The 26,519-nt window shown below is 41.6% G+C and overlaps 1 protein-coding gene across 1 annotated transcript in view; it reads left to right on the forward strand.

The window, feature by feature from the left end:
* Window positions 1-26,519, forward strand: part of pcdh17 (protocadherin 17) — a 45,335-nt gene that overhangs the window by 12,607 nt on the left and 6,209 nt on the right. The window contains exons 2-3 of the mRNA XM_068742562.1: window positions 6,013-6,071; window positions 6,400-6,572. Coding sequence (XP_068598663.1) covers window positions 6,013-6,071; window positions 6,400-6,572 — 232 coding nt within the window. The remainder of the gene's footprint in view (window positions 1-6,012; window positions 6,072-6,399; window positions 6,573-26,519) is intronic.

Below are 26,519 nucleotides of genomic sequence, written 5' to 3' on the forward strand. Positions count from 1 at the left end.
AGCGGTTGAGACATGATTGTTCTGTTGAATTCTAAGATGTGATGCAATGCAAAGTTATGTTGTAAACTTCTCACAGACAGGAAGTAACGGCTGATGAAAATAAATCATAAATTCGACTCCTAAACTCAGTGCATTTAGTTTAGCGTGGCGGTGACTTCCAGTGCCACATTGCTTTGCACACAGGTGACTGCAAATGATAATAATGGCTCAAAAATAACAAACACACAATGTCTTTGTGGCGTAGTGGGTGGCGCTCTCACTTCACAACAAGAATGTACTGGGTTCGTATCCTTTCTGTGCAGAGTTTGTATGTTCTCTCCCTGTCAGTGTGGATTTTCTCCATGTTCTCTGGTTTTCTCCAACTCCAGCAACATGCAATTTAGGTGAATTGATTACTCCAAATTGTCCGTAGTGTATGAGTGTGTACGTGGAAAGTTGTTCGTCTCTGTGTGGCCTCACGATGTGTTGGCGACACATTCGGGGTGTACCCCACCTCTAGACTATAGCAAGCTGGGATAGGCTCCAGCAACTCCAGTGACCTGCAAATTTGTTGTCATCTATTGCACCCTCAACCTCAGTAGGTGATTTATTTAATAGTGTTGCAGAGAGTGCAGCTCACAAAGCCACAGGCGCGATTATCCCCACGACTTGAAAACACAAAACCGTAATAACATTGATCCTATTTTGAAGTTATGGCTTCACTCATCTGAAATTCAGTTTCTTTGATTTCAAAGCAGAGATTGTAAAATCGGTCACAGTCAAATTGTTTTTACAGTTTGTAACTTCCATTTAGCAATAAAAAAAAAACGGTGCTAAGTGGTCGGGCCAGGGGTGTAGCCTCGATTGTGTGTTTACAATGTGGGAGATTATGGCAATCTTTACGGGGTCAGGGGTTTATGGATAATGTCCTTTTCGGTAAGATAAGGATGATTCGCACAATACTGCCAATTGCACAGTTAAAAATATATTACAAATATATAAATACAAATCAAGACAAAACATAATAACACAGATGGTCTATTTTATTATATTCTTAAAAGCAAGCTGCCTGTCCCACTTGGACCCAAGGAAATTACCTTGAAAATGAGAGCAAAGTATTTGTTGACAGTACAAATTCCTCAGACTCTTTATCAAAAGTACTCATAAATGAGGATGAGGAACACGATGATGAGTGCAACCTCCTCATAGCTCTTTCTTTGTCCTGTGTGGCTCTTCATTTCTCCTCTCATTTCTTGCTTTTCACCTGTCATTGATTTCATTCCCCTGCTCAGCATGTGGTTAGCATAGCAAGCCAGCCGTTCAATTTGAAGGTCGTTATCGTAGAACAAGAAGCGAGACAGGAGATCATGAAAGAAGGGAGAGTGGTAACGATAAAAAGAACGCTTTCCACTTAGCTCCTAATATGCATCGCCAATGCCACTATGGTCAACCAAAATAATAGGCAATCAGTTGATTAGTTTCATATGCGTAGTGATATTGCTACTTAGCCCAAGAGTATGTAACAACATAACCCCAAAAAGGTCAGGCTGTTGAGTTGCTCTAGGTCGTCTAGGAGATCATTTTTACACAACACACGATATTTCAAAGCAATAGCCTAGTCTAAGGCTCAACGATGTGGGCAACTATTCATTTTGAGATGCAGCACTAAAGTTGAACTCAATAAGAGATGAATAAATACAATTTATTTCACAACATAAGAGTGATACCTTTTATGAATTACATTTTTTTTATGTGGAAATGTGGGCTGAGAGTTGTGTTGCCCACTGTATCATTTTCAAAGCATTTCATAAATCTTCAAACTGTCCATATGCTGCTTGTGGTGCCTTTCACCATTTGGAAATGTATACAGTTAGAATTTTTGAATTTCCACAAGTTACACCCTGAGAATAGAGAGGGTTGCTTTCGAAGCATATCTTGTGTGCTGTGTATATTAACCAGGAATGTTTTTAGTTTCCATTATCATGTTTTTGATCTTTATAAATCTTGGAAAGGAAAAAAAAAGTTTGTATTTATGAAACTACACTTAGTTGGACTTTACCTCTCCTGGCGGTCTTTGATTTTAGTACATTTACTTTGAAAACGGCAAGTAAGGTATTTCATCCAATCAAATCAACACAGTCTCCTTATTGTCAACATCACTTTCATTGTCTGTTCAAAAACAAAACAAGATCGGGAAACAGCAGGATTGCCTATAAAAGAAAGTAGACTTTTGGATGCTTTCAAGCTCGATCAGAATCTAAAGCCGCACTCCTACTTTGTTGGCATCGGAGGCACTTGTCTGAGTTATTTTAACCAGACATCTTATTATTTGGAAGATATTGGAAGATATTTAGCAGCCGGTAGACTGCAATGGCTTTAAGTTCACTTAAGCTTCCTAATTGATTGGTGTCTTATCTCTAGGAAGATGTATAGGAGCAGCTAATTAGATTTGATCACTTACAATTGCTTCTTAGCCACTAGTTAATCAATGCAGTCTAATTATTGTCTACTTTCTCCTCCCACTTTTCCGCCTTTCTTCCTTAATCACCATCTTTTCCTATTGCTTTGGTTGGCTTCCTTTTTGGTGTTTTTGTGTTTTATTTCCTTACTTTTTCTGCATCGTTCTTCATCAATGTGTTTTTTTTTTTCTCTCTTTCCTGCAAGTTTCTCTATTCTTTGCAGATAATCATATACGACACAGTGATGCTAGACAAACGGCTTCCTGTTTACCTCTAGGCAATCTACTCAAAATCCTCTACCGGCATCCACATCCTCTCTATTAATATGCACCATATGCTTGTATTCAAGTAGACACACTTCAAAAGCATGGGGTGTCCCGTACCACGAAGTACGTATGGCAATAAGGACTGAACTGATATGTGTAGCTTGTGTCATGATTGGTGATTTTTTGTTGAACATACACCCCTGAGCATCACCATCCTCCCATGCTACACCTTCCCACCCAATGTCATGAAAACTTGGATATTTAAAATAATTCCTCTACCAAAAAAAAAAACACTGAATCAATGAAAAATAACAATATCTAATCCCAAGACGCAGCTCAGATGTTTTTGTCTTGCAGACAAAGTTATGGTGGAATTAGAACCGCTATCCCCCTCTGACACGTGCATGACGAGCGAGTGCTGTGTGCGTTTGGGAGACAGTAAAGGACAAGCGCATGCATCATACCTGGCGGGATGGGTACAAGGATGGAACATGCTCCTCCTGTAAATAAAAGAGAGCTGTCCAGTCATGTGCAACAGAGAAGCTGCAATTTGTCCTCTTGTACCACTCCCACATGCGCACACACACACACCTACCCACAGAGGGAAATACACTAAACATAGGCCCAGAGCAATGAACACAACCCCAAAATACACCAACAGAAGCCTAATGTTGAACCAGCACTCCAATATGTTCAACCCATTTGTCTCAATCGGCTGTCGTCTGTTTGGTCAGTCACAATGGGAATACAGGATAGAGTGCAGCATTTTGTACTTAGCCACACTGTGCTCAGAATCGGTCTGACCTTTGTGGCCTTGCTGGATGGACTGTATAGAGTGCATCACTCAGTACAATTCAGTCGGGAAGTTTTGCAATTTTCATCCACAACATAAAAACAATAACCTACTGATATTTATATCAAGAAGCTCCAACCCATCGATGCGGTGTTCATTATGTATACTCTTGGTGATGATTGGATGGACTCTTGGTGATGATTGGATGGAAGGGGTAGAATTAAGGGGCACAAATAAATCCATTGCACTTTCTTCTCAGAACACTGTGTATTTGTCACTTTTTGTTTGTCCATGTTATATGTTCACTGCGGTGTGCACAGCCCTCTACGGCGGTAAGCAGGTAATAAAACCAATAAAATAGGAATAGGCTAGGCTGCCAAGAGGGCAGGTGACGGTCACAATCACTATAAGAATAAAAATTGCATAGAACTCTAACAGTGACTGACGTTATGTACGTCACTGTGGAGCACGAATGCAGACAAGGTAAAAGAGAAAAAAGAAGAAAAAAAAAAAAAATGTATAGGTCAGGCCCAACTCCTCGCTGTCATGGACACTATTTTAGGTCAAAAGGCAAGTCAGATGTATCCAACCTCAAAGATCAATTAACACATGCTGCAGTTTGAGTCCGCTGGATTCACAGCACCATTTGTTTCACTTGAGTTAATTTCAAGATGCCTCGCATGGGGATTTGAGGTGCAACGTGAGATAAAATACGCAAGGATACATGCAGTTTAATAATGAATCCATGTCCCCAGTAAATACCACGTCTGATCATGATAATGAAACGACAGGACCTCCAGCCAGTATTTGTCATTCCTCCCAAAATTAGCCTTCATTCACTGTGAGCTGACTGTCTGAGTACAAAGCAACCCATGCAGGCGGTTATTGATCCATTAATTGGAAAGTGGCCCACCGTAGTGAAAGGGCTGGGCAGTATAGACAGACAGGAAGAGATGGAGGCCTAAGATCAGCCTGGACTCTAATTGGCAGGGAAGAGGTTTCTATGAAGTGGCATAATGTGCTTTTTACTGCCTTGTGTGTGGGTGTGTGTGTGTATCGGGTGGGGGTTGGGGGTTACAGCCATGGACACAGTGTTGTTGGCCATCATTGGACTTTCATAATAAATAAAAAAACATTGAAGCATATCATTGGCAGGTAAAGTTTATTTAAAGTTTATATAATCCATCATAAAACATTGGTTGACTTTACAATCTAATCTAATGTAGGAAAAGTCAAGTGAATAAGAATAACTTTTAGATATCCATTTATCCCTTTTTCAAAAACTGTCATCATTTCAATGCCAAGCCATTTCACAAATGCATTCCTCACCTTTGACATTACAGAATTTTTGACATTGAGCTGAAAGTGTTAGAAAAAGAATCAAAGGTCAAAGTATGGAGGTGGCCTCTCTGAACTCCTTATACTGTACCCTTTCCACATCAGAGCATGGGTTACATTGAAATACTCTATTGACTGGGAGACGAGCTGTGCATGTGAAAAAGCTTTGCACAAGGAGATATTACTTACTATATAAGACATTTGAATTGACATGACTGCTATCAATTGGAAATAGGGCTGCACACTAAATAATATAAATATTTATCTTTTCTGCAATGAATACTGCCACAACTATGATAGATACTTTCTGTTTCCGTCCTTTCTGCCTCTGCACCCCGAAAAAAAAAGGGCTTGGAGATGTTCTGTTTATAATTTTAAGCAAGTATAAACACATTAGCTTCGGTCTTCCTGTGGTCTTTGCCGCTTCCTGCAAAGAATATCCACGTGTACTGTAGTTGCTTTCATTATTAATGTTGACATGCATTTCTGTAAATAACGTAAAGCAGCAGGGATCTCTGTGACATTTTATCTCATTTGACGTGATTAAAAACCCATTTATATGCACCCTATAATTCACTAAATGCAAAGAGCTTTAAATTGGTGATTGATCCAATCCATAATGTTTTGCTGGATGCAGTGCTGTTTCCGCTTCCTATGCCGTTATTCCATTATGTCACTGTTATTTATTTATTTTCTGTCACACATGCTGTTTCTTCTCCGGCCTACGCAAGGCGACAGCATTGGTCTGTCTTTGCAAGGTCTATTCACTCTGTAGCATGAAGTCCCCTGTGTATGATCAGGTAGCCCAATATCCAATAAGAAGCAGTTTGTACAATGCCTCAAATCCTTCTTCTCAAGATGTGAAGAAAACATATGATGCAGTGGCTCAGACTCATTTCGTGTTTGTTGGTTAGAATTATGTCTGCCAGATTTGATGTTCATCTCTGTGTTTATTCTTTAATGGTTAATTAGCGAGGCTTCATGCACTCAGTGAAACGGTCCAACCCGAACAATACAGAATCCACACTCCCAAGACTGCAGTATCTCTCTTCTCTGTCTCACTCATTTTTTTCTGCATAATTAATCATATGTCGGTCGGAAATCGGGTTTCACAGCAGGCCCTTCCAAAGCCCACTACCTACTTTTTTTTTTTGTCTCTCTCGTTCTCTCTCCACAGACGGACAATTTCCCCACTGAGCCTAATTATACGGGTAGCAGACAACAGTTTGTTCAAAGGTAAGAGTTGGAATCCATAACAATCATTACATTTCAGGCCTTGGTTTTCTTTCTCTAATGGTCCCAGCACACCACTATCCCATCGGTAACTAAACTGAAAATAAAATGCACCGAGCACAGCGACGAGAGAAAGGGCACGTGCGTTTAATTAGGTCTGAGGGCGGTCACTAACAGCACACATTAGAAGCTCTCTTTTTTTTTCTTTCGTCTGTTGTCTTCTTTTAGCAAACGTTGCCCCTTAAATCCTTAAATCCCATTATATTCTTTTGTTGACAAAATCTGACTGTTTACTGACACTGTCATTTTTTGTTGTTTTTTATTTGTGTAGTAGTTCCACATTCAAAGACCCCGAACGAGCGAGCCTGAGAGACAGCGGTCATGGTGACAGCGACCAGGCCGACAGCGACCAGGACACCAACAAAGGCTCTTGCTGTGATATGTCTGCCAAAGAGGCCCTCAAGTTGAAAGCTACAGGCATCAAACCGCCACCGTTGGAACAAGGTGAGACCTCATCAGTCGCCGCGCAGGACAAACACGTTGAACCCAGCGACTATCAATGCGTTTTTCATGCCGCCGATATTTGTGTTAACGATTGAGCTCCTGACTTGCCTGAATGCGCACAATCTGAACTCACACTTGGCTGCTTTACTCTCCGCTGCTTTGTTCCCTCCATTTTTCTCATTTGATGTGTGAGTGCTGTGTGCGTGCATGCCCCTGTGCGCATTTGAGGGTGTTGCCGATTGTGCATTCTACACACGTCCTCAGTTTATCAAAGCAGACAAGGCCATTATGTTTTTATAAGTCCAACTACTTCAGCCTCTCCATTTAGTCGCCCTTCCCTGAACACCCGTCTCTGAAACTTTGATAATGGAACATGGAAAATGACTTAGAGAGGACGAGGCGATGTAGTTTCACCGTGTGGTGATTAAATATGAATAATTATTCCCTGCACCGTGGGTCGGGCAGATTTCATATGACATGTGTAGAACAATAACTCCCTAGATATGAATTGTTCCAGTCCTCCTCACCAGGGTCATCTCAGTGTATCACAGGATCGCTGCAGACACACAAAACCGAGTTCCAATGTAGTTCCACCAGTCATACCTCAATGTGGGCCGTTACCTGGATGGAAAACCTGATATCGCCATAGAAACACATAATCATTTAAGTCTTTACCCGTCTGCATCTCATTGACTGGGTCTGGTTCTGCATACTGAACATGGATCCTTTCTAATGGCGCTATTAATCCCAGGAACAGAACGGCTGTTTTACTCCTTCTGGAAGGACAATGACAATTTGCGCAACACAATATGCGATGTGCACATTTGTACAGACAGCACTTCTTTTTTTGAATGTAAAAAAAAAAGCCACACACGTCGACAAGAGAAATTGGGCAATTAAATGGCTCCATATGCTTCTCATTTTGAAAATGATCTGTCTGTAAGGGACGAAATGAGAATCGCATTTATGGACTTAATGCAAGAGACCTGTTGATGAGTAAAGTGTGCCTTACTCGCTGCAGTGTCACCCCTGTTGTGTGACTTTTCTTCCACTCCTCCACCTTGATTAATGTGACAGTAGACAGTTAACTGGCTGCAGCTGGCTGTGTTTAACCAATAACATGTGGGCTTCGCTAGCTGTGGAGAAGGGCGAGGCAGGAGGCTCAGGCAGCGTGCGAGAACGGTGATGATGAGTGAGGGATGGTTAAACCTCCCTCTGGCACTGTTACGGTGTGCCAGCATAAAGTTGAATAACCTTAAGTCAAGAACAGCAAATGACGCCTCATTCGGAGTGAATATTTAAACGAAGGGGAAACATTCAAGTGTGATCTGATTTGGAGCATTTGTTTTTCACTTGTGGGTGAATGTGTTCTGCTGTTTGAGATGAAATGAAAGCATGTAATGAAGTACAATATGAATCTGAATTCAGACATTGTTTTCTGTGGTTTAAATAAAACGCTTCCTGTATGCATGTGCCGAGGGCCACAGGCACTGAATGGCTTTTATCTAATTTTAAGAAAAGGAAAAGAGGGCCTGTCATCGCCGCTGCCACCGGGGCTTATTTCCTTCACATCTCAGAATGTAGAAGCTACTTCACGGATCTCTCTCCATCCCCTCTGTCTTCCCTCCACCGTCCCATCTTGGGTCCTCTGTTTCTCTTCAAGCGTAGCCCTCCCAGTAACTCTCTGTAGCTGGGTCACCGAGGCCCCATTCACTTGCTCAATTTAAACAGAACTGCAAGTGCACAAAGCATGCAGTCCAAGCCCCAATCAACCCCCAACCCTGTTTCAGTTCTTATTCTTTAAATAATGTAGTCTGCAGTCTATACACAAAAGTGTTTTTCCTTTTTGCCATTTTTTTGACCTTTGTTATGCTTTTATTCTTCAACAATGGTTCATGTCCCCTCTATTCCACTGTTAATGCTGTCCTCTGGCAGTGTGCATTAGTAGAACATAGGAATAAAGCTTTCTGTTTCCGTGCTTAGAAATCATCCCCTTCTCTGATGTTCACTGTGGGTTCCATCCAGGCAACATAATCTGGACATCTTCACACCAGGGAATGGATTCAGATTGATTAATTACCCTTGCATAATTACTAGCAATGTATTAATTAAGCTTAAGTATATGAAACGCATTTTTGCCAGTTTTAAACAGTAATTAATTGTTAATCCAATGCCTCTGCAGCGGGTGTTGATACGGGGCTTGTGTGGCTCTGGCAGAGTGGCTGGCAGCACGTCGCTCCTGTCTGTGGAGATGACTGCCATGGTTGCTATCATGAACAGACAGGCGGCAGTGTTGTAGGGAGATGTTGCCCACTGATAGGGCTGTCTAACGGAACGGAGAGAGTGGGGGGGGGGGGGGGGAGGGGCGATGATTGAGAAGCGGAGAAGGACACTGACAGCGATACTGTTTAACCGCACCAGCTGACCTATCCTAATTAACTGCGATCGGAGCGCGATTATCAAGTTGCCTTCTCCCTTGTTTTAAAAGGAGAAACATGAGTGGGACACATGAGGAGGGTGTGGGGAGGAGGATGTGATAGGACAAGGATGGTGGGAGGAGACGGCATGATATATGTTCCTATGCTATGAGAGCACTGTGGAAGATGATTAAATATGACATTTGTTAGTTATTTGTCGCAAAGTGATAACGATGCCCTCCAATCACATCTTCCCTCAGGTGGTGATAAAGTTGCAATAAGACAAACGCCATGTTTTGGCTATTCTCACACATGCGATTTCTCGGTGTGTAGATTCCTAAAACATTTGTTGGAACAGCACAAAGTATGTGCAGTCCACACTGCATGTATTACTCCATCAAATCCAGTGCTTACATGTTTGTCTTATCTTGTGCTGAGTAATTAATGAGGGGGCTGAGGATGTCAGCGAGTCCTCAGCCTTTAGAGCTTATGTTAATTTTTTTAAAAGGAGTTATCTTCACTGCGTCTTAAATATAGATTCCTGTTAAAACGTGTTTTAATTTTAATTAACACTTATATTTCACTTAATATCTTTAGTTGTCATTAAAAAAAAAAGAATCTCTGATGCTTGAAAAAGTAATGACAATATCGCCATCCGGAATCTTACAGTTTTATCTTCGTATGTTGTTTGTCTGAATAATTGGTTTTCTCTCCATCACTTCACACTGAGACCAAACTTAATATTCACACTCTAATCCATCTTAAATATTCACCCATCTTCCCTCGTGGCAGTCTTAATCTTCAAACTCCTGCATTGCTGTAATTTTGCAAAAGAGTCCCAAGAACCCCCCCCCCCCCCCCCCCCCATTTCCTTTTTCTTTTTAGTCACTGCGATTACATTTAAATCATGAATGAATGTTTGATGAAAAGAAAAAAAGAATTGCAATTCCAAGATTAATTGACTGGTCTGAAGTCATATCAGATGCCCTTTTCACACTTGTAGCCATGGCAACCTCTGCCCTGCTCACTCTGGCCTTCAATAAACCTTTATCTGATTGTCGGAAAAGGGCATTCTATTCAACATCATTTATATTTCATGGACAGATAAATGCGGAAGTTTTTTTTTCCCAGAGTTGAGATACACACGTATTACATTTGTAATTTGAATATTTCTAAATGTATTTCATTGCTGTGACATTTTTGCATATGCAAACATGACAGCAACAAATAATGCATGCACATGTCAGTTGAAAGTAATGCTAATTCTCCAACATACATTAAATATGAACTACTTTTATTATTACTAATCAGTTGCACCATTGTTGCTGTGCTGTCGATCCAGTTCATCCTCTGAGTGACCTCCAACTCATATTTCCAATTCAGTAGAATATATTTCTTTGTTTTAGAATAGTCATCGTGACATGGGTTCCATTTGGGAACAGTAATAGTTAATAATAATGCAAACTGCTGTGCTGAAGCAATTCAAATACACAGCGAAACAAAGACAAACACAATTTAAGGCTAAATTGAATACAAAACACACACACACATAAAAGAACAACATTGCAAGGAATCTGGCTTCTGAAAGGCAGGCAGGTTAAAGATGCACTTCTTCTGAAATGTTTCCATTGAACGTTGGCTCCCAAAGTGTCGATGTGATTGAAGCTCCGTCGAGCTCACGCTTGTTTTATCCGTATCTTGTAAACAGTGACTTCGAGACATTTATTACAGTTGCTGCCGTTTTGATGGTAAAACGTGCTGCCGAATTCCCAATTGTGCGTCAATATTTGATTGTTTTTCCTTTGATATGCAGTATTTTCAATACTATAAAAACATTATTCTTATTCCATAGCCTTTAAGTATGTGAGCAGTAGACATTATTGCAGTGCTGCGTGAATAAATTCCACTTCTTAGTAGATGTCTACCTTATCGCTGCAGTAACAAATATAGCCTCTCACTGATTTACAAAATAAAAGGAAAGTTCAAAAGTACATTTTCTCTCCCATAAATCATTTTAAATGAAAATATCTATAGCTAACAAGTTAGCACAATGAACATATTATATGTCTTTGTCAGGCTGCGCCGCAGAGAGGGAACTATTTCATTTCTATGCGTGATGTTAAACCAATTGTTCTGCGGGCTAACGTAAAAACATCTGCTGAGGAAGAGGCTCCATTTAAGTGCATTTTAGTCACTTTGATTGACAACTACTGTAAACGGGCATCATATGGAGGAGTTGTTTTCATGCGATGCTGACACGGCGGTCTTCTTCAGTGTAATTAACTAATAATAGAGACTAGTACGTGCCTCGTTTCTGCGAACTCTCACAGCATGTGTGTGTGTCTTACAGAGTTCCTCTTTGCCATTGATTGCATGTAAGAGCTTTCTTCCGATGATTGATTCAGAATCAAGACTTAGCTCCTGTTAATTGAGCATCCGTTTTTTCTTAATGTCAAATCTTAAAGGATCATTTTAAAGGTTTCTAGCCAGGCCTTGCAGGGAAGCCATGAGACAAACACGCAGCATCTAAAAACAGCATCCAGATGCTCATGTTTCGTCCTACTGTTTGTGCGACCTGGTGGACAGAGAGGATTTGTCTCTGAGCCTTTCATCTTTTCCTGCTCCTCGTCTTCCCGGCTCTTCATTCGTATCCCCAGCTGGCCTGATGACCTTATTCATGGTAACATCGCCAGCTCCCATCCTCGAGTGGAAAATGAGAGCCGTCAGCAATCATGGACATAGCTCAAAGTCAAAGAAAATGTGTGAGCGTCTGGTTGTGTGTGTCTGTGTGTCCTCACACACATGTGCCAGATAGTGTGTTCACCCCATTCTTAGAGGATGTGGCGGTATCGTACAGCAATGAGGCGATTTGCGACTAAGCTAGTGGAATCCTGCGGAAAGCCTGAAATCTTGTGGGTTGAAGGGGGGGGGGGGGTCCTCGGATTTCTTCTCTGTCATTATAGAAGATTTGAAGGGATTAGTCTATTTTCTTTAATACATGAAGTTTTATTAAATTCTTTTGTTATATTCTGTATTTCGTGTCCTCGTGTCCGTCCTTCCTCTTCTGGGAGTGTCATGCATGGCTGGGATTGCCATGGGGTGTGATTTCCTCTTCCCAACCTCAGCTCGTCTGCATGGCGGCTCAGCCCTGATCTCAAGCACTTTGGAAGCGCAGTGTCTTTTACGACCATTTGGGCTATTAATCTTTGACATTATCCCTTCACCCCTGTGGTCACAGCTAATAATTATGTCGTGTTTACGGAAGCGATGAGTAAAGATACTGTATGTACTTTTTTTTTATACTGCATGATTGGACTAATCGTATAAACAACTTTAGTTCAGTTGAGAATGCTTTCCTCGTGTGCCTTCAAATAAGAGCTGCTCCCCCCCCTCAAAAAAAGATTATGGTTTTCCCTTCACACCACACAGTAATGAGAACAGGGCATTAATCCTGGGTGTGTGCTCACTCATACTAGATACTGAAAAAGACAAAACCAGGCAAAAAATGCTGTGGACTGTTATCCAAGGCCTATTAAAGATTGCAGGCGTGCAGGTATGGGGATAAATCCAGCGTCATAGAGATTTAAAGTCATTCTCATGTTTTTCTCATACATTTCTCATTTCTCCTCTAAAACTTCAATGGGATTAACATTTATTCTTCTGTTTTAGACTAGAACTGCCAATGTTAGCTTTTTAACACTCGTGATTAATGTGGAAACCTTAATTGGATAGTTTTTGTTCAACACAAATTAATCAAATGACCAAGTTTGACCACAATATCCTCCTGTTTGCATGGATTATCACCGGGGCATATCACTGAAATCTCTGGCAAATACTGGTACCGTAATGACCAAGGAGACATCCTCTGGCGTGTTAAGCATTAATTTATTCATTAGATTTTAATAGGCTTGAGAGTAGAAGTTTGGATAAAACCAAAGTCGTGTGCGCACGTTGATGCAATGACCCGATTTTCCCACTGAAGCAACAACTGAGGTGTTAAATTTAGGTAAAGCCAAAGATACTGTAGGAAGACAAGTCTGTGGAGGGATCAGCGTCAACAAAGCTGACCAATGCAATTACCAAATGGAGCGCCATTGACTGATTGTACGTCAGTGAAAAGATGCATTAAGGGTGAGATTTTACTCAACGATTTACAGGCAGTCTGTTTACATTTGCTTTGTTACTGTTTTTTGTTTCATTTTAAGTCATATGAGCCACCCCCACCAAAAAAAAAAGATGAGATGTATCTGTTTTTTTTTTACTTCCCTCAAATACAAAAGTCAGTTCTGGTATTTTAATATGGTGACTAATCATGATTAATCAGCTTGGTTGATGTTGAGCCTTTCACAGATTTTCCCTTCTGCATTCCTGCCAGTGCAGTTTGAAGTCCGCGGCTCACTCCTTTCTCAGTTTTAGAATATTTGCTAATATTAGAAATGATTTGTTTTACCCCAATTTAATTATTCAGTCACGCTTCAGTGGGAAACAAAAACAGTGCATCGGTGTGTGAACACAACTTTGCTTTTATCCAAACGTCTTCTCACATTTGATTAATCTTGATCAATCAAAACCTGTATTGTGTTGAACACAATTCATTTTGTAATTGATTGGCTGAACCTTTTTATTTTTTATTTGAGTGTGTCTCATTTATCTCTATTTAAGACTGATCATGGATGAAAAGCTGAGCAGTAGGTGGAGACGTCTCAGTCCTTGCTGTTGTTGGAAGCCTCGCCCTGCAGGTGGATTTGGATCTGTTTGTTTTTACTGCCTCATTTGTGTGTAATAGAACGCAAACGTGAGGCCATTTGGTTTCATTAGTTTGCATATTTCATGTTTAGACTTTATACATGCACACAGACCTGCTTGCTGTAAACACACAAGTAGCTTACATTATCATCCAGAGTGTTTTCATGCTGGTGAGAGTGGGAGGAGGGGGGTGGTGGGATCTTCCCAGTGAAACTTGTTCTGCCACACGCACACGCCTGCAAGATATATTCTTTCAAAGCACCAGCAAGAAGGAAAATCCAGTGTATTTATCTCCTTCATCATTGCAGCAGACAGTCCCAGTTGTTCTCTTTCTAATCACACGAGCCGCAACCTTGCAGATGCGTTGCCTGAGCTATAAATTAAATTAATTAGCATTGTGTTGCTAATCCCCATGGCGACGCAGCCTTCATTTTTTATTTTGTTTTTGCGTTTGTTTTAACATATTCATTGTATTTTTCCTTTCAGGCATTCATTTCGTAGTTGAAAAGCTTAGTTCAATTTGTGATAACGGCACCTCACAAATAAGATCGGAACTTTTGATGAAGAGATATTTTAAGAGAGACGCTCTGGGACTAGAGCGGCGCTGTTTCTCAGCAGAAGCATGCTAGTTATTATTGAAAATGTGAACAGATTGAACACTGAATCAGAATCAGTGCTTTTGCAGCTTTGCTTGTATTGGTTAGTTACACAAGCCGACAGAGAGAAATGACAGGATGAGTGTTTGCGTGTTTAGAGCGTGTAGTTGTGCTGCCCATTTACTATGTAAAAAAAAAAAAAACTCAGTGTGAGTTGTGGCAAGTGAAATAACCATTTTCTGATGTTTAATGCGCTCACAATCAAAGTGATTGTGATGTCACAGCTGCTATTTAAGAGTAAGTGTGACAGAGCAGCGGATCTGCTCTCAGTGGTTGAAACATGTTGTCCACCACAGCAGTGGAGAGCACACGAGGGAACAGATTATAATGATACAGAACATCATCACTTCCTGGACAAGAGCCACTTCATAGCCATCTGTGCATGGACAGCCTGAGATCGGGGTGTGTGTGTGTGTGTGTGTGTGTCAGATTTGATTCTAAACATTAACCATGCTCTTTTACATAACATTTAAAATTCTTACCCTTATTTTTCAGTCATATGCGTCATTAAAATGATTACTTTCAGCGCTGGTTTGCGTGCTCTGAAATGTTTATTGGTTTTAAATGAGGGGATTAAGTAATTTAAAGAAATCTTTAACAGTTTAAGAAGTACAACAATATGTCATGCCATTATATATGGACTTTAAAAGCAAATAAATGTGGTCGTTAGTCAGTGTAATAATCAGTCATGAGTTAATTTTGGTTGAAAAGATTTATCAGTAAGCAGTTTCAATTTTTTAACAGTCGAAGCAGTGTTTCAAGAATCTACAAAATGACACTTAATTATGCCGAGATGCTTGTGGTTTATTAGATTCTACCTTTTATCTTTGCTTGCTCTTATATTTGAAGTACACTTAGTTTCTTGTTAGCAGCATTGTGGCAGATTAGGTCTTTTTTTTATATATAAGTTTGTCTCTGATCGTAGGTTAATCATTTAATCAACTCTTGTCTCCAGTAAGTGTTTTCTGTACTTTTTTCTGCCATTTGTTCGATACCAAAACAGTTACTGGGATTAGCAAATTGATTGGTACTTGTGTGTGTAACTCAATACCTGCGTGCCATTGTCTGGCCACAAAAGGGATAGCTGAAAGCATACGATTGTACCGATATTGTTTCGCGATTCACTCGGCCGAGGCTCGGTAACGGAAATCAGTAACGTTAAACTGGATGTAGCAACATTGCTAACAATAAAAATGGCAAGCGACAGATTGCTTGATCAATTATATGCAGACGTTTACAAATGAGAAAATGTTTAGCCTTGATTGCTTCAACATGAATTGCCTGGTGAAAAATGTCCCAAGACAGAGAGTTCAACACAACTTCCACTTAACCATTAAAATAAAAGTGAAGGCCCCCTTTGTCCAAGCTGTTTCCTCAGCCTGATGTGAATGAATATTTGTTATGCCCTGGGGCATTGTTTCCCCCACGCTCCACTGCATCAGGAACCAGAGAGATAAATAGACCCGGCCTGTCCAAGGCATCAGGATTTCCTTTCTCCTCAACCATAACTAGCAATGTCTTCTTCTTTTTTATCCAATGCCTGCAGTGCTATGGATAATGGAGGAGCTGAATAAGAGGAATCACGAAAACAAGGGAAGTGAATGCGCTTTTTGTGTTGACAGTGGACGGTATGATCAGAGAGTTCTTGAAAGAATACAAGTGGGACATGTGAAGTGATATATGGAGGACAAGAAGCTGACCTGTAATATCTGAAATAATACTTAGATGCGTTGAGAATGAAGGAGATCTCTGGAACAGAGACACAAAGAAGGATGGAAGATACAATTCAAGGCAGTAAATAAGTGGTCAAATGGCAAAGAGTTCATGGATGGACGGATGGGTGATGCGGAGAGGTGGCACAGCAAGTGGGCTGCAGGAGGAGGAGCTTCATGCACCTCTGCTGTCACTGAGCCACGAGTGCATCTAGAAAAACAAACAGTCATTGCAAATACAAACCCTGCCAAAGACATGGCTGAAGGCAGTTTCACACTCAAGGAGATAATTGCACTCGCTGCATAAAAAACACTGTCATTAGGAAGAAGCCCCACAGCTGTAATATAAAAGCATTTGCACTATAAATCCCGCCGGCGGTGTCTGTGCAGATGACTGTACAAGCTGGGACATACGGATTTCATCAAATATTCCCAGTATACATGCGGTGTTGTACTCGCAACCCGAGACTGATGAAGATTGAGAGAGTGAATATATACGTGCATGTGGTGAGTTTATAAGGATGGTGACTGGGAATGCTTTTCTCCGATAACCTGAGTTACTTTTTTGATCCTGCTAAATTAAGATAAGAGGTTTGGTTAATTAAACTGCCACATGGCGATACCTTGAGGAATTGCGAAGCGAACACAGCTTTAATTGAGTGGCTGCTATTGTCTCTGTGCTGCCTCCTTTCCCCACAAAGGGCCAAAAAAACAAAAAAACAAAAAACCCTCATGGCTACCGGTAAAGAATGAAATTATGAACTTATGGAATTTAATGGAGAGGCGTGGGGCGAAGGAATTATTCTAAATAGAATTCAGGCAAATTAATACTTGCATGCCTAGCATGAGATGCCCAGTGGCTCGATGGAACGACAGTGGAAGATGAGACCAAATGAGAGATCGGAGTAGTGTAATTTTCTGTACATAGCTTCAGTCTTTGCAGCGTATTAGTCTCCAAAGCCCCATGGAGAGTGTCAGAGTGAGCTTTAAGATGCGCCAGTAATCAGCAGCATCCAATTAACAGCTGACTTCACTGTCCCTTATCAAACCACTACAAAGATCTATTATGGAGATTTAAAAGGCTCGCAGTGTAAACAAGTGCGATGAATCTTCGTGCAGTGTTCATGGGTGTTTGCGCCTCCTCTTATGGTTTGCAATCACTTCATTGAGATTCAGACCGTGGTGAGGTTTTGGACGTGTTTACTTTCAAAGAGAACGCTGCTCGCATTATCAGCCCTCAAGTGGAAGTAGTTTCAGCGTGTTCAATATATGCAATAAAAGGTCCTCCGTTACATTGTTTCAGCTGAAATCCAACAGTGTTGCCCCTTTTTTTTTGAGGCGCCAAACAATGCATCACATTAATTGAAATGTCTGCAGCTGTATCTGATACAGTTTTGGAAAATATCTGGTTGGTTAGATTATTACGGATCTTTGCGCGCGGTCGCTGCTGCTGGAGGAAGTACGCTCGAGTGCAATGGCCATTGTGTGCTTGCGTTTCAAAAACAGTTGTCCATCTGTCCTTGAAGGTGATCAAAATCTGCCTTGATTAACAAGTGGGTGATGGTCCCCTGTGTCGCCTCTCATCCCATCCCAAGTGGGGATCAGAGAGGATGACGTTTTGAGCCTGGGGATAATCTAGTTCCCTCTCTTGTGATAATGCTGCTCAGGATGATCATGTGGATGAGAGCCGGTTTGGTTTGCACATGGGTGTGTGTGTGGGTACATGCTTGGACGTACTTGTGTAGCACAAGAGAGGAAGCCGACAATAACAGAGCGAGCCATTGAATTAGTACGCACTCTTACTGTTGCCGTATCCAGGCAACCACATCAGAATTTGAGGAGTATCGAACAAGAGGTGATTGCCACGTCCTCTTTTTTGAGCTTTGGGCTCCTGAATTATGATCACAAATAGGAATCCTATACAATGGTTTCAAGTGACATTAAAATTGGGTAAATTCTAACACAAATGCAACATGTCAATAGAGAAAAGGTCATGCAAATGAAAGTGAATTGTATTTGCTTGTAAAATTGTCTGCCTGTGAATCAAAGCTGTGCTGAATGACATTTGAGTTTAAACTTTGCTTTTGCTCTGCATGGTCTCTTCCCAGCTTGATTTGTGTCTGGTGCTGGTGTCCAGCTGCTCCGTTAGCACGACAAGTGGTTAAGGGAACTCCCCTCATTGTTCACCAACCAATCACAAACACACCAGAACGCTGTCAATGAGCATTTTCCACCCAGCGGTTTGCATTTGCCTGCACCTGTGGTTTTAGCCCAGAGGGCAAAAGAATGCAGAAGGGCCCGGCAGAACGGGCAGAGGCTGGGCATTGGGGTGGAAAGACAACCAAGGCCGGGATTACGTTGTCTCTCTGTCTGTCGAGATTAAAGCAAATAGATTCACGGTTGAGTTTCTCCCCCATTTGGTTGTGTTTTCCTCAAAATGCATCGCAGGACAGCTGAGCCTTACCAACAGAATTTGCATTTTTTTAATTTGCATGAAGCCAATGGAGCTTGGAGGCAACTTACGGCTTTGTGTGCACGTATGCATGCATGCTTGAGTGTGTGTGTTTGCTTCGCAATTTGATAAGCAAAATAAAGAACTTGTACAAAAAATTCAGTACGGCATGACGAGACAGAACCTGCGCTGCATTCATGGAAGTCTGGCACCCGAACCGCACGGATGGTTGAAGCATTCGTCGTCCAAAATTGACTAGAACTCTTGGAAATTGCATTAATTGCCTCTCGTGACTTACAACATTTTGTAGCGCTGTATCGCTCTGCAGTAAAAGCTGCCGTGGAGAGCTACTAGAACAGATATACTCTGCACTGCAGTGCTTTGCAAGCCTGGGTTGTGAATCTTATCAGGCGGAGTTGTGGTAGTGAATTTTGTGTGTAAATGTGTTTGTGTGTAAACGTTAGTGTTTGCACGCATGTGTGTGTGTGTGTGTGTGTGTGTGCGCGTGTCCAGGCCCCTCTGGAGTCCATTAATCCCAAATCTAACAGAGTTACTGCAGAGGCAGCCTTTGATGTGTGCTGAATCCCTCTCTGGAATATTGGCTGTTGCTTCCAGAATATTCCCTTCCTATTCTCTCGTAAGGTACAGATTGTTTTGCTTTTGTCCATCAATGATGCCAGGATTGTCCAGAAGGACAGGTGGCCGCTGTGTTAAGAGTGTGTTTGCGATTCAGGTGTGTTTTTACCAGTCCTGTGATCTGTAATTTTACATCTCTGAGCTCTTTTAATCCCATTCTTATCTTGTGTAAGCCCTCTAATCTTTGACCCTATTCTTAAACCACCGCATGGAATGGGACAGTGAGGACCAAGAGGAGTTGTTTTTCTCACCTTCCCTGTCGATGCATGCGTTTGTCAGAGAGAGCTGTCGGCCTCCAGCCTTTGGGTTTTTCTCAACGGCCGGGTCTGGGAGGTACTTACTGCTATATATTTCTATGTATTTGTATTTTATTACAGTGGCCTGGAATTGAACCCAGCTTGCTTTAAAGCCTCATGCTCATAACTCAAAAGCAAACTCAGGAGCGGAACATATGGAGAGGCAAAGAAAGCATAACTTAGACAGTGAGATGGAAAGCACATTTTTGTTTGACTTGATTATTCCCCCTGATGGCGAGAGTAATAGGCCATTATTACATTTTGCCTGTTTATTTTAATCTAATCGTCCTCGTAAACAGCCGAGCGAGCGCGTTAGCGTGTGCGTATGTTTATCCACACGGAGACGCGAGCGACCAGCGTCTAGACTGGCAAACACCAATTTGGCGGGGCTTCAGGGGAACATCAATGCTAAAGCAATGTTGCTGAAACACTAGGCATATTCCTCCATCTTGCACGGGGAAGAGATTGCAGTGACAGACAGACGGTGATAAGAGGAGGAGGTGCGGCAGAAATAGGAGAGGTTGGCGGAGTTCACTGTGCCTAATACATCCAAAGTGTGTCAGTCAGCTCTCTAAATGTGTTAGGCCTCGGGGCGGAGAAAGCCAACACCATCGACTCAACCTATCTCTCTCCCTCTCCACCTTTCCACTTAGCCCCTGCTCAACACTCGCCAATATCCTTGAGGGAGCTTCGCCGCTGTTCATTGGCACAATTGATCAAATGCCTACATGCTAAAGTGTAAACTTTTCTTCTTGCACATACTAGTCTCATGTGTGCATATGCTGGAGGATGCATCCAGAATGGCGTGCTTCTGCGGAACGCAGTTGGCATGCCTTCACACTTTTATCGTTCTTTTTGGCAGATGTATCGTGGAGTTAGCAGGCAGCCAGACTGCAGACTCCACCGTTTCATTACGCTCGGTATTGATACTGTTATTTGATAGCGCGATACTTCACCCAGGGGCTGATGCCAAGCGCTAGATAAAGAAAAAAATAATGATCCTGACTTAACGACGTACATTTTCAAACATGACAACGGTGTGCATTATTTATTTAGCTAAATAAACACCTTTAAATTCTGAATGTTTGTTTCCCTGTGGCTGCAAGAATCACAAAGGGTGCATAAAAGAATTGTAATAATGAACAAATAAATGCATGGTCATAAGCCAGAGTGGAAGAAACGTGACAATCCGTAAGCGGACTTGGTCAGATTAGGCTGTTTGAAGACATTTTAACGGTGTCATGATTTACACATCTGTATGTGCTGTCACTTAATAATATAATTATTTGTAATTGGAGTAGAAAGCAAGATTTATAATCCTTTCAGGAGCTTTTATTGATGTCTGAAACATTTTACGTAACCCAAACACAAAGTCCTTCAAGCCTTGACGAACGTTACGAGATCTTCCACATGGCGCGCATATAGTCTCCAAACTACGGCGCATTTGGTGACTTGCGGATGTCCTCCGAGTCTCCTGGAGCACCTGGTCTACTGCCTCTTTGCATGGTCCCCAACCTGTGCCTGAAATCTTCAGATATTTAGTCTCTTTGACCTGTTTTCAATGGTCTGGAAGGAATGTTCCAGCTCTCAGATCGCCCGTCTCAGAACCATCACAGTAATCATGTAACACTCAAGCACCAGCTTGCCTCTTATCTGGGATTTTTTTTGTCAGCATTTTCCAAAAGTGAGTGGAAAATCAGGATTGCAAAGCTTTTGTGTACACTCAGCAAAAAAGAGCCCGGTGTTAAGCCGGCACAGTGTGGCGAGAGTTAAAAAAAATTCACCCAAGTTGTGTATGTAGCCGGCGAAGTTGCACCCATATTCGCACTCGTGAGGTTCGCAACGTGCACACACTCTGCTTGCTACACACTAGTGGTGCACAGATCTTTTAATGAATTTTAATTACAGTATGTTTCGCATCACAAACTCCAGAGGTGAACCCGTTTTTTATTTTTTATTAATGTGTGTGTTGTTCTTTAATGATACTCTTAAAGATTAAAGTGGTCGCTTTTTATTTGGTTTTTTTATATATATTTCTACGTCATCTCAAATACCACCACAGTAAAAACTGAAAAGCTGCTAGGCACATTTTTGTGGGATTTTATTGCTTCTGAAATGAATTAATGGAAAATTCTTTACCGTGAAGATCTTCATTTCAATCCTTGTAAACGTAATACACATTGATCACTTTAGCTGGTAATGTAATGATTATTAATCGGTTCATATGCAGTCAAACAGAGCTTTGTTGATTGGACAGTTTATTTCGACAAAGAAGAAACATTGTACACATTCTACATATGTTTGTTCCTTATGTCTCCTTGCACACAGATTATGGATTTTTTGAACTAGTAAAAGGGGCTTGGACATGCACTAAATGCTCTTGCTCCATACACTTTAGATTATGCATTATAGATTGTTTAAATAGGTTCTTGAGTGTTCATCTTCTCTATATGTTTTATTCACTAAGACGAAAGCATTGCTTTCTGACAGGTCAGCGAGAGCGTTAGACAATTTTATTTTCCTTTTTTCCATTATTAATAATGTTTGTTTGTTTTTTTTACATTTACTGCATAGATGTTTCCATTTCAGCTTTTCCCTCAGAGCTCAGCTCACACTCACTGTTAAAAATGATCAAGGTCATTTTAATACCACCACAACCTAATGTAATAGCAGGGCCAACTGTACATGTGTTGTGTTACAGCGAAGCTGCTGAATGAGACAATCCGAAGTACTTTCCTTAATCCTGCTGAAGCAGTACTTGTGGAAATGATTCCTTCATTACACAAAACCATGGCACCTTGAGTTCAAATCCTCGTGTTCACAGGAGTGGCAGGAAAAGAGAGCAAGACAATAAAATAAATTTATTTCATTTCTTAAGTGTGACAGCACCTGTGATGCCTGGTGGATCGCCTGTATGAAGCCTCCGCGATCTTAAACAGGCTTAATCGCTGCTCTTTCTGGGCCACCTGTCAGTTTATGGCCGCTACACCTCTACCAGTGCAATCACTTCAAGGAGAGCGGTGGCGATGGCACTGCTGAAGCGGCGTGATTAAAATGTGTAAATGTGTCGGAGTGAAGCACTTCAAAAGACGACCCTCTGTGAATTAGCAACAAAAGGTTTCCCTTCATTCTTTCTTTAATGGGGTGTTTGAAAACTGTTTTCTCCTCAGATAGAAACGGGGTTTCTGTAATGAGCTAGTGAGTCATTGATTCTCTCTGCTTAATATTTTTTAATTCCCTGCTCCCTGTCTTTTCTCTCTCTCTCTCAGGGTCTTTGTCTTTCCCCGCCTTGCTCCCTCTTTTTTCACTTTATTTCATGTGCATGCCATCCCTCTAAATGGGCCAAGGCAACTTTCCTTGTCGTCTACTGGGGGGGGAAGTAGATTAAGTCTGTTAACAAGCAAAAGGATGCTGATCAGTCTTGCTGGTCTCTGGTCTCATGTCTGATTCGAGCTATGCTCTCCCTCCAAGGAGTCTTCAATTATAGGCGTCACTCAAACGCTGCATTTCCGACAAACGTGGCCAATGCGATCTAACAGCATCAAGGAGGTAACCAAAGCAGCAGAAATGCGTGTTCTCCCGCACAGCTGAGTGGAAATGAAATACATTGCTGGCATGCCAGGAGCAAACATGCCTCATTGATCACGAGGTTAAAAGCAAGACACACAAGCTATATTTATATGATAAGATGGCGTAAAGCCGGGCCAAAGAGGGAAGAAACAAACAAAAGAGAGGAAAAGGAGGCAAGACGGTCCAGAAGCATCTCCTGTCATGGTGCAATCCCCCATGTCCTAATTACACAGGCTTAGAGGAAACGGAGGATTAGCCACTGATTCGCCACGCTTCTTGGCTCATCTTCTAATAAGTCCCCTTCATGTTGCCCTGCCATCCTTTTGTACCAACCTCCACGTATCTCTTCAGGTAAAGGTAGCAGGACTTTATTGACCCACGGCTCTCTCTCTCTTTGTTCCTATTTGCTAACACGTCCGCCTCAGATTTCATCTAACTGGGGTAACACCTAATATTATTTAAAAAAAAAAACGTAGGCTGTGTGTGTGTTTTTTCCCCTCTAAGCTTTTTTCTCCTCTGTTTATGTTCAATATAAAAGTTTGTGTATTGGTACTGTGTATAGTGAGCCTTTTTTTGTTATATACTACATATTCCTTTTTCAAATTTATTCCTGAGACAGATACATTCCACCAGTGAACAGCCTGAGTGTGCTTTTTCACAGCAACATATCATCGTTTATAATATTATCTTTAAAAAAGAAAGGCCGCTTTGCACCTTTTTTCCAAACATCTCCTTTAGCCGCGGACCATTATCGCTTTAAGTTAATTTACGGTGGCTACAGGATTCCCCATAGACGCATTTATTAGGGTTGACCAGCCACAAAATCACAGCAAGACATATTTTCTTAGCTGCGCGCTTCTTTCTCTCGCCTGTCGGTCCCTATACATTATCCATGGCCATATTGAGCTAGAGATTTTGCAATACCGTTTCCATCGCCAGGAGCTATCTCTTTCTATCTGTTCTGTATTTTCTGACAGGCTTATGTTGCAAATCTAGCTTCCTCATAATGGAACGCAACCCGGGCCTGCAGGACTGTTTGCCGTTTCCTCACCTGTTCTGAGGGAACGGGTTGTGGTTGCATTGAGCATCTTTGCAATTGAAAGCATTGCTCTTGTTTGGAACCATGAGGTGTTTCACTTTTCCCATTCCTTAAATGTCTGTCATGTGACACAAATGTTGCCAAGCGCTTGTATGGTACAAAATACTTGCTAATGGGATTTCAGCAGCAAAAAGCCATTTGTCACATACGGACGGATTATGCTATTGTATGACGATTGAATAAAGTATTTTCTTCGGGGATATAACTTTTGAAGTCAATAGTTTGAAAGGTATTAATAGTTTTATGACAGCAGGAGTGATGTAGCGGTTTCTCTTCTCAGACATCTATATCTAATAGCTCGCCTGTGGCTGTTATGCTGCAATTGCGCCACCATTAGAACACTTTAAGGAGTAAGAGAAAGACAACTTGAAGAGTGAGCTATAGCCAGAGGAAATGTGAATTATACAATATCACAGGTTAGAAAAGAGGTTTCCGGGGTTTTTTTCCGATTGGCTGAAGCATGGATCCTCTTTGACAGGTCCTGTAATATTTATATGCCGGTTCAGACGGCTGGTTGCAGCGAACGCCATTGTACGTAGCGAAAGAAAGATGCACAAATAACTTCTTCTATCTCGTCCTTCTTTGCCAGTCGTCTTTTTATTTGCCGTAATAAAAAAAACACACACGCCCGTGAAGAACACTTAAACATTGGTTGAATAGGTTGTTGAAAAGAGGCAGTGGGAATGTTCTGAGGAGTGTTGTCACACATCACAGATATGCTTACAGATAAACATCAGTTTTCCCGTCTTCAGCACTTTCAGGCCTTGGAATCGTTCCCACAGCCATTCTTAACTGTTGAAGACCTGCTTTTTGACGATGTCCTTTTTTTTTCTTGCCTGAGGTCTGATGGTAAAGAGATTATTGAAACAGTTTCTATAACTCAAAACGTTTTAAATTGAAAATGAATATGTGTTCGTCAAAGGAATTTAAAAAAAAAAGATTGCTAAGTGCACAGTCCATCCTGCAGGCAAGCACGCACATCCACATAAGGGAGATGCACCTTGCGTAATTAAGTAGGTCACTTGCAAACACATTTGTATTTATAATGACCGGATTGTGCGTTTTATGGCTCTCATTGCTGCTTTGTGTCAAAAGAGAAGAACTATTTGAGGCTGTCCAGATTCTCCTCTTCCTTACAACCCACAGACCTTTTGCGCCACCCACAGCAAACAGCCCTGCTTGCTCATCATTGATCAGGCTTTGTGGAGTTGTTTTTGTTTGAAAATGAGCTTATGTTCCAGTTCCTCCTCCTCCTCTTGCCTTTTTATCTCCCCTCTCTTCTATGAATAAATACTCTCTCCTCCGAGCATTCTTTAAACAACTTAGCCAGACATTAGCTGACAGAGGGGCCTGCAGTTTGTGAGTGATTGCCTAAAGAGAGGACGTGTTTGATCCGAAGATGCACGTCCTTGATTCAGTTTCAGCATTGGCAGCTAGTGGGCAGCCCCCACTGCTGCAGCCAAACATTTCCCTGCTATTCATTGGTTTTCTCATGCCTCCCACTGCGATAAAAGCTATTACACAGGAGAGAAGCATCCTTGTCATTGTGCTAAGCCACCCACTGCACAAAGCGATGCAGATATGCTCCCTACTTAGTAGAACTGCAAATTAAAGGGTTAAAAAATAATGTAGCACCGTAAAATTATTTCAATGTGGATACAGACATGGCCCAGTGGCTTGTGGCCATTTTGTGAGGAGTTTGCATGTTCTCCCCGTGTCTGCGTGGGTTCTCTCCGGGTTCTCTGGCTTCCTCCCACCACCAAAAACATGCAGCCTAGGCTGATTGGTGACACTGAATTGCCCGTAGGTGTGAGTGTGTGTGTGGCTGGTTGTCTTTCTCTGTGTTGCCCTGCGATGAACTGGCGGCTTGTCCAGGGAGTACCCCGCCTCTCGCCCATTGACTGCTGAGATTGGCTCCAGCTTGGCCCGCGACCCGATGACGGAATAAGCGGTTGGAAAATGAATGAATGAATGAGGATACAGACACATGACATAGTTGGATGTACAAAGATATGTGTAAATTTATCATGAGCTCAGATGCCAGGGTGTATTTAAAACTTTAGTTTCTTCGGAATTACAATGTAAAATCACATCCTGGTGCTGAACAGAGCAGTTGGACTATATTAAATTGGCATCCTGCAGAAAAGTCTATTAAATACGACAACAGCTTGATGGAATTATTGTTGTCGCTAACTCGTGAAATAATGTTGCCAAACAGACCAGAGAGCAACCTGTCCTTCCAGCTCAGCAGAAATATCAGATGTAGTACTACGCTTGAGTTCTCATTTTTACCACAGCAATACCACACAAGGAGAAGGGAGTATAAAATGTCTCACTCTATATGAGAAGTATAATATCCTGGG

This window comes from Brachionichthys hirsutus, chromosome 1 (genome assembly GCF_040956055.1).
Source record: "Brachionichthys hirsutus isolate HB-005 chromosome 1, CSIRO-AGI_Bhir_v1, whole genome shotgun sequence".
In the NCBI taxonomy this organism is placed as follows: domain Eukaryota; kingdom Metazoa; phylum Chordata; class Actinopteri; order Lophiiformes; family Brachionichthyidae; genus Brachionichthys; species Brachionichthys hirsutus.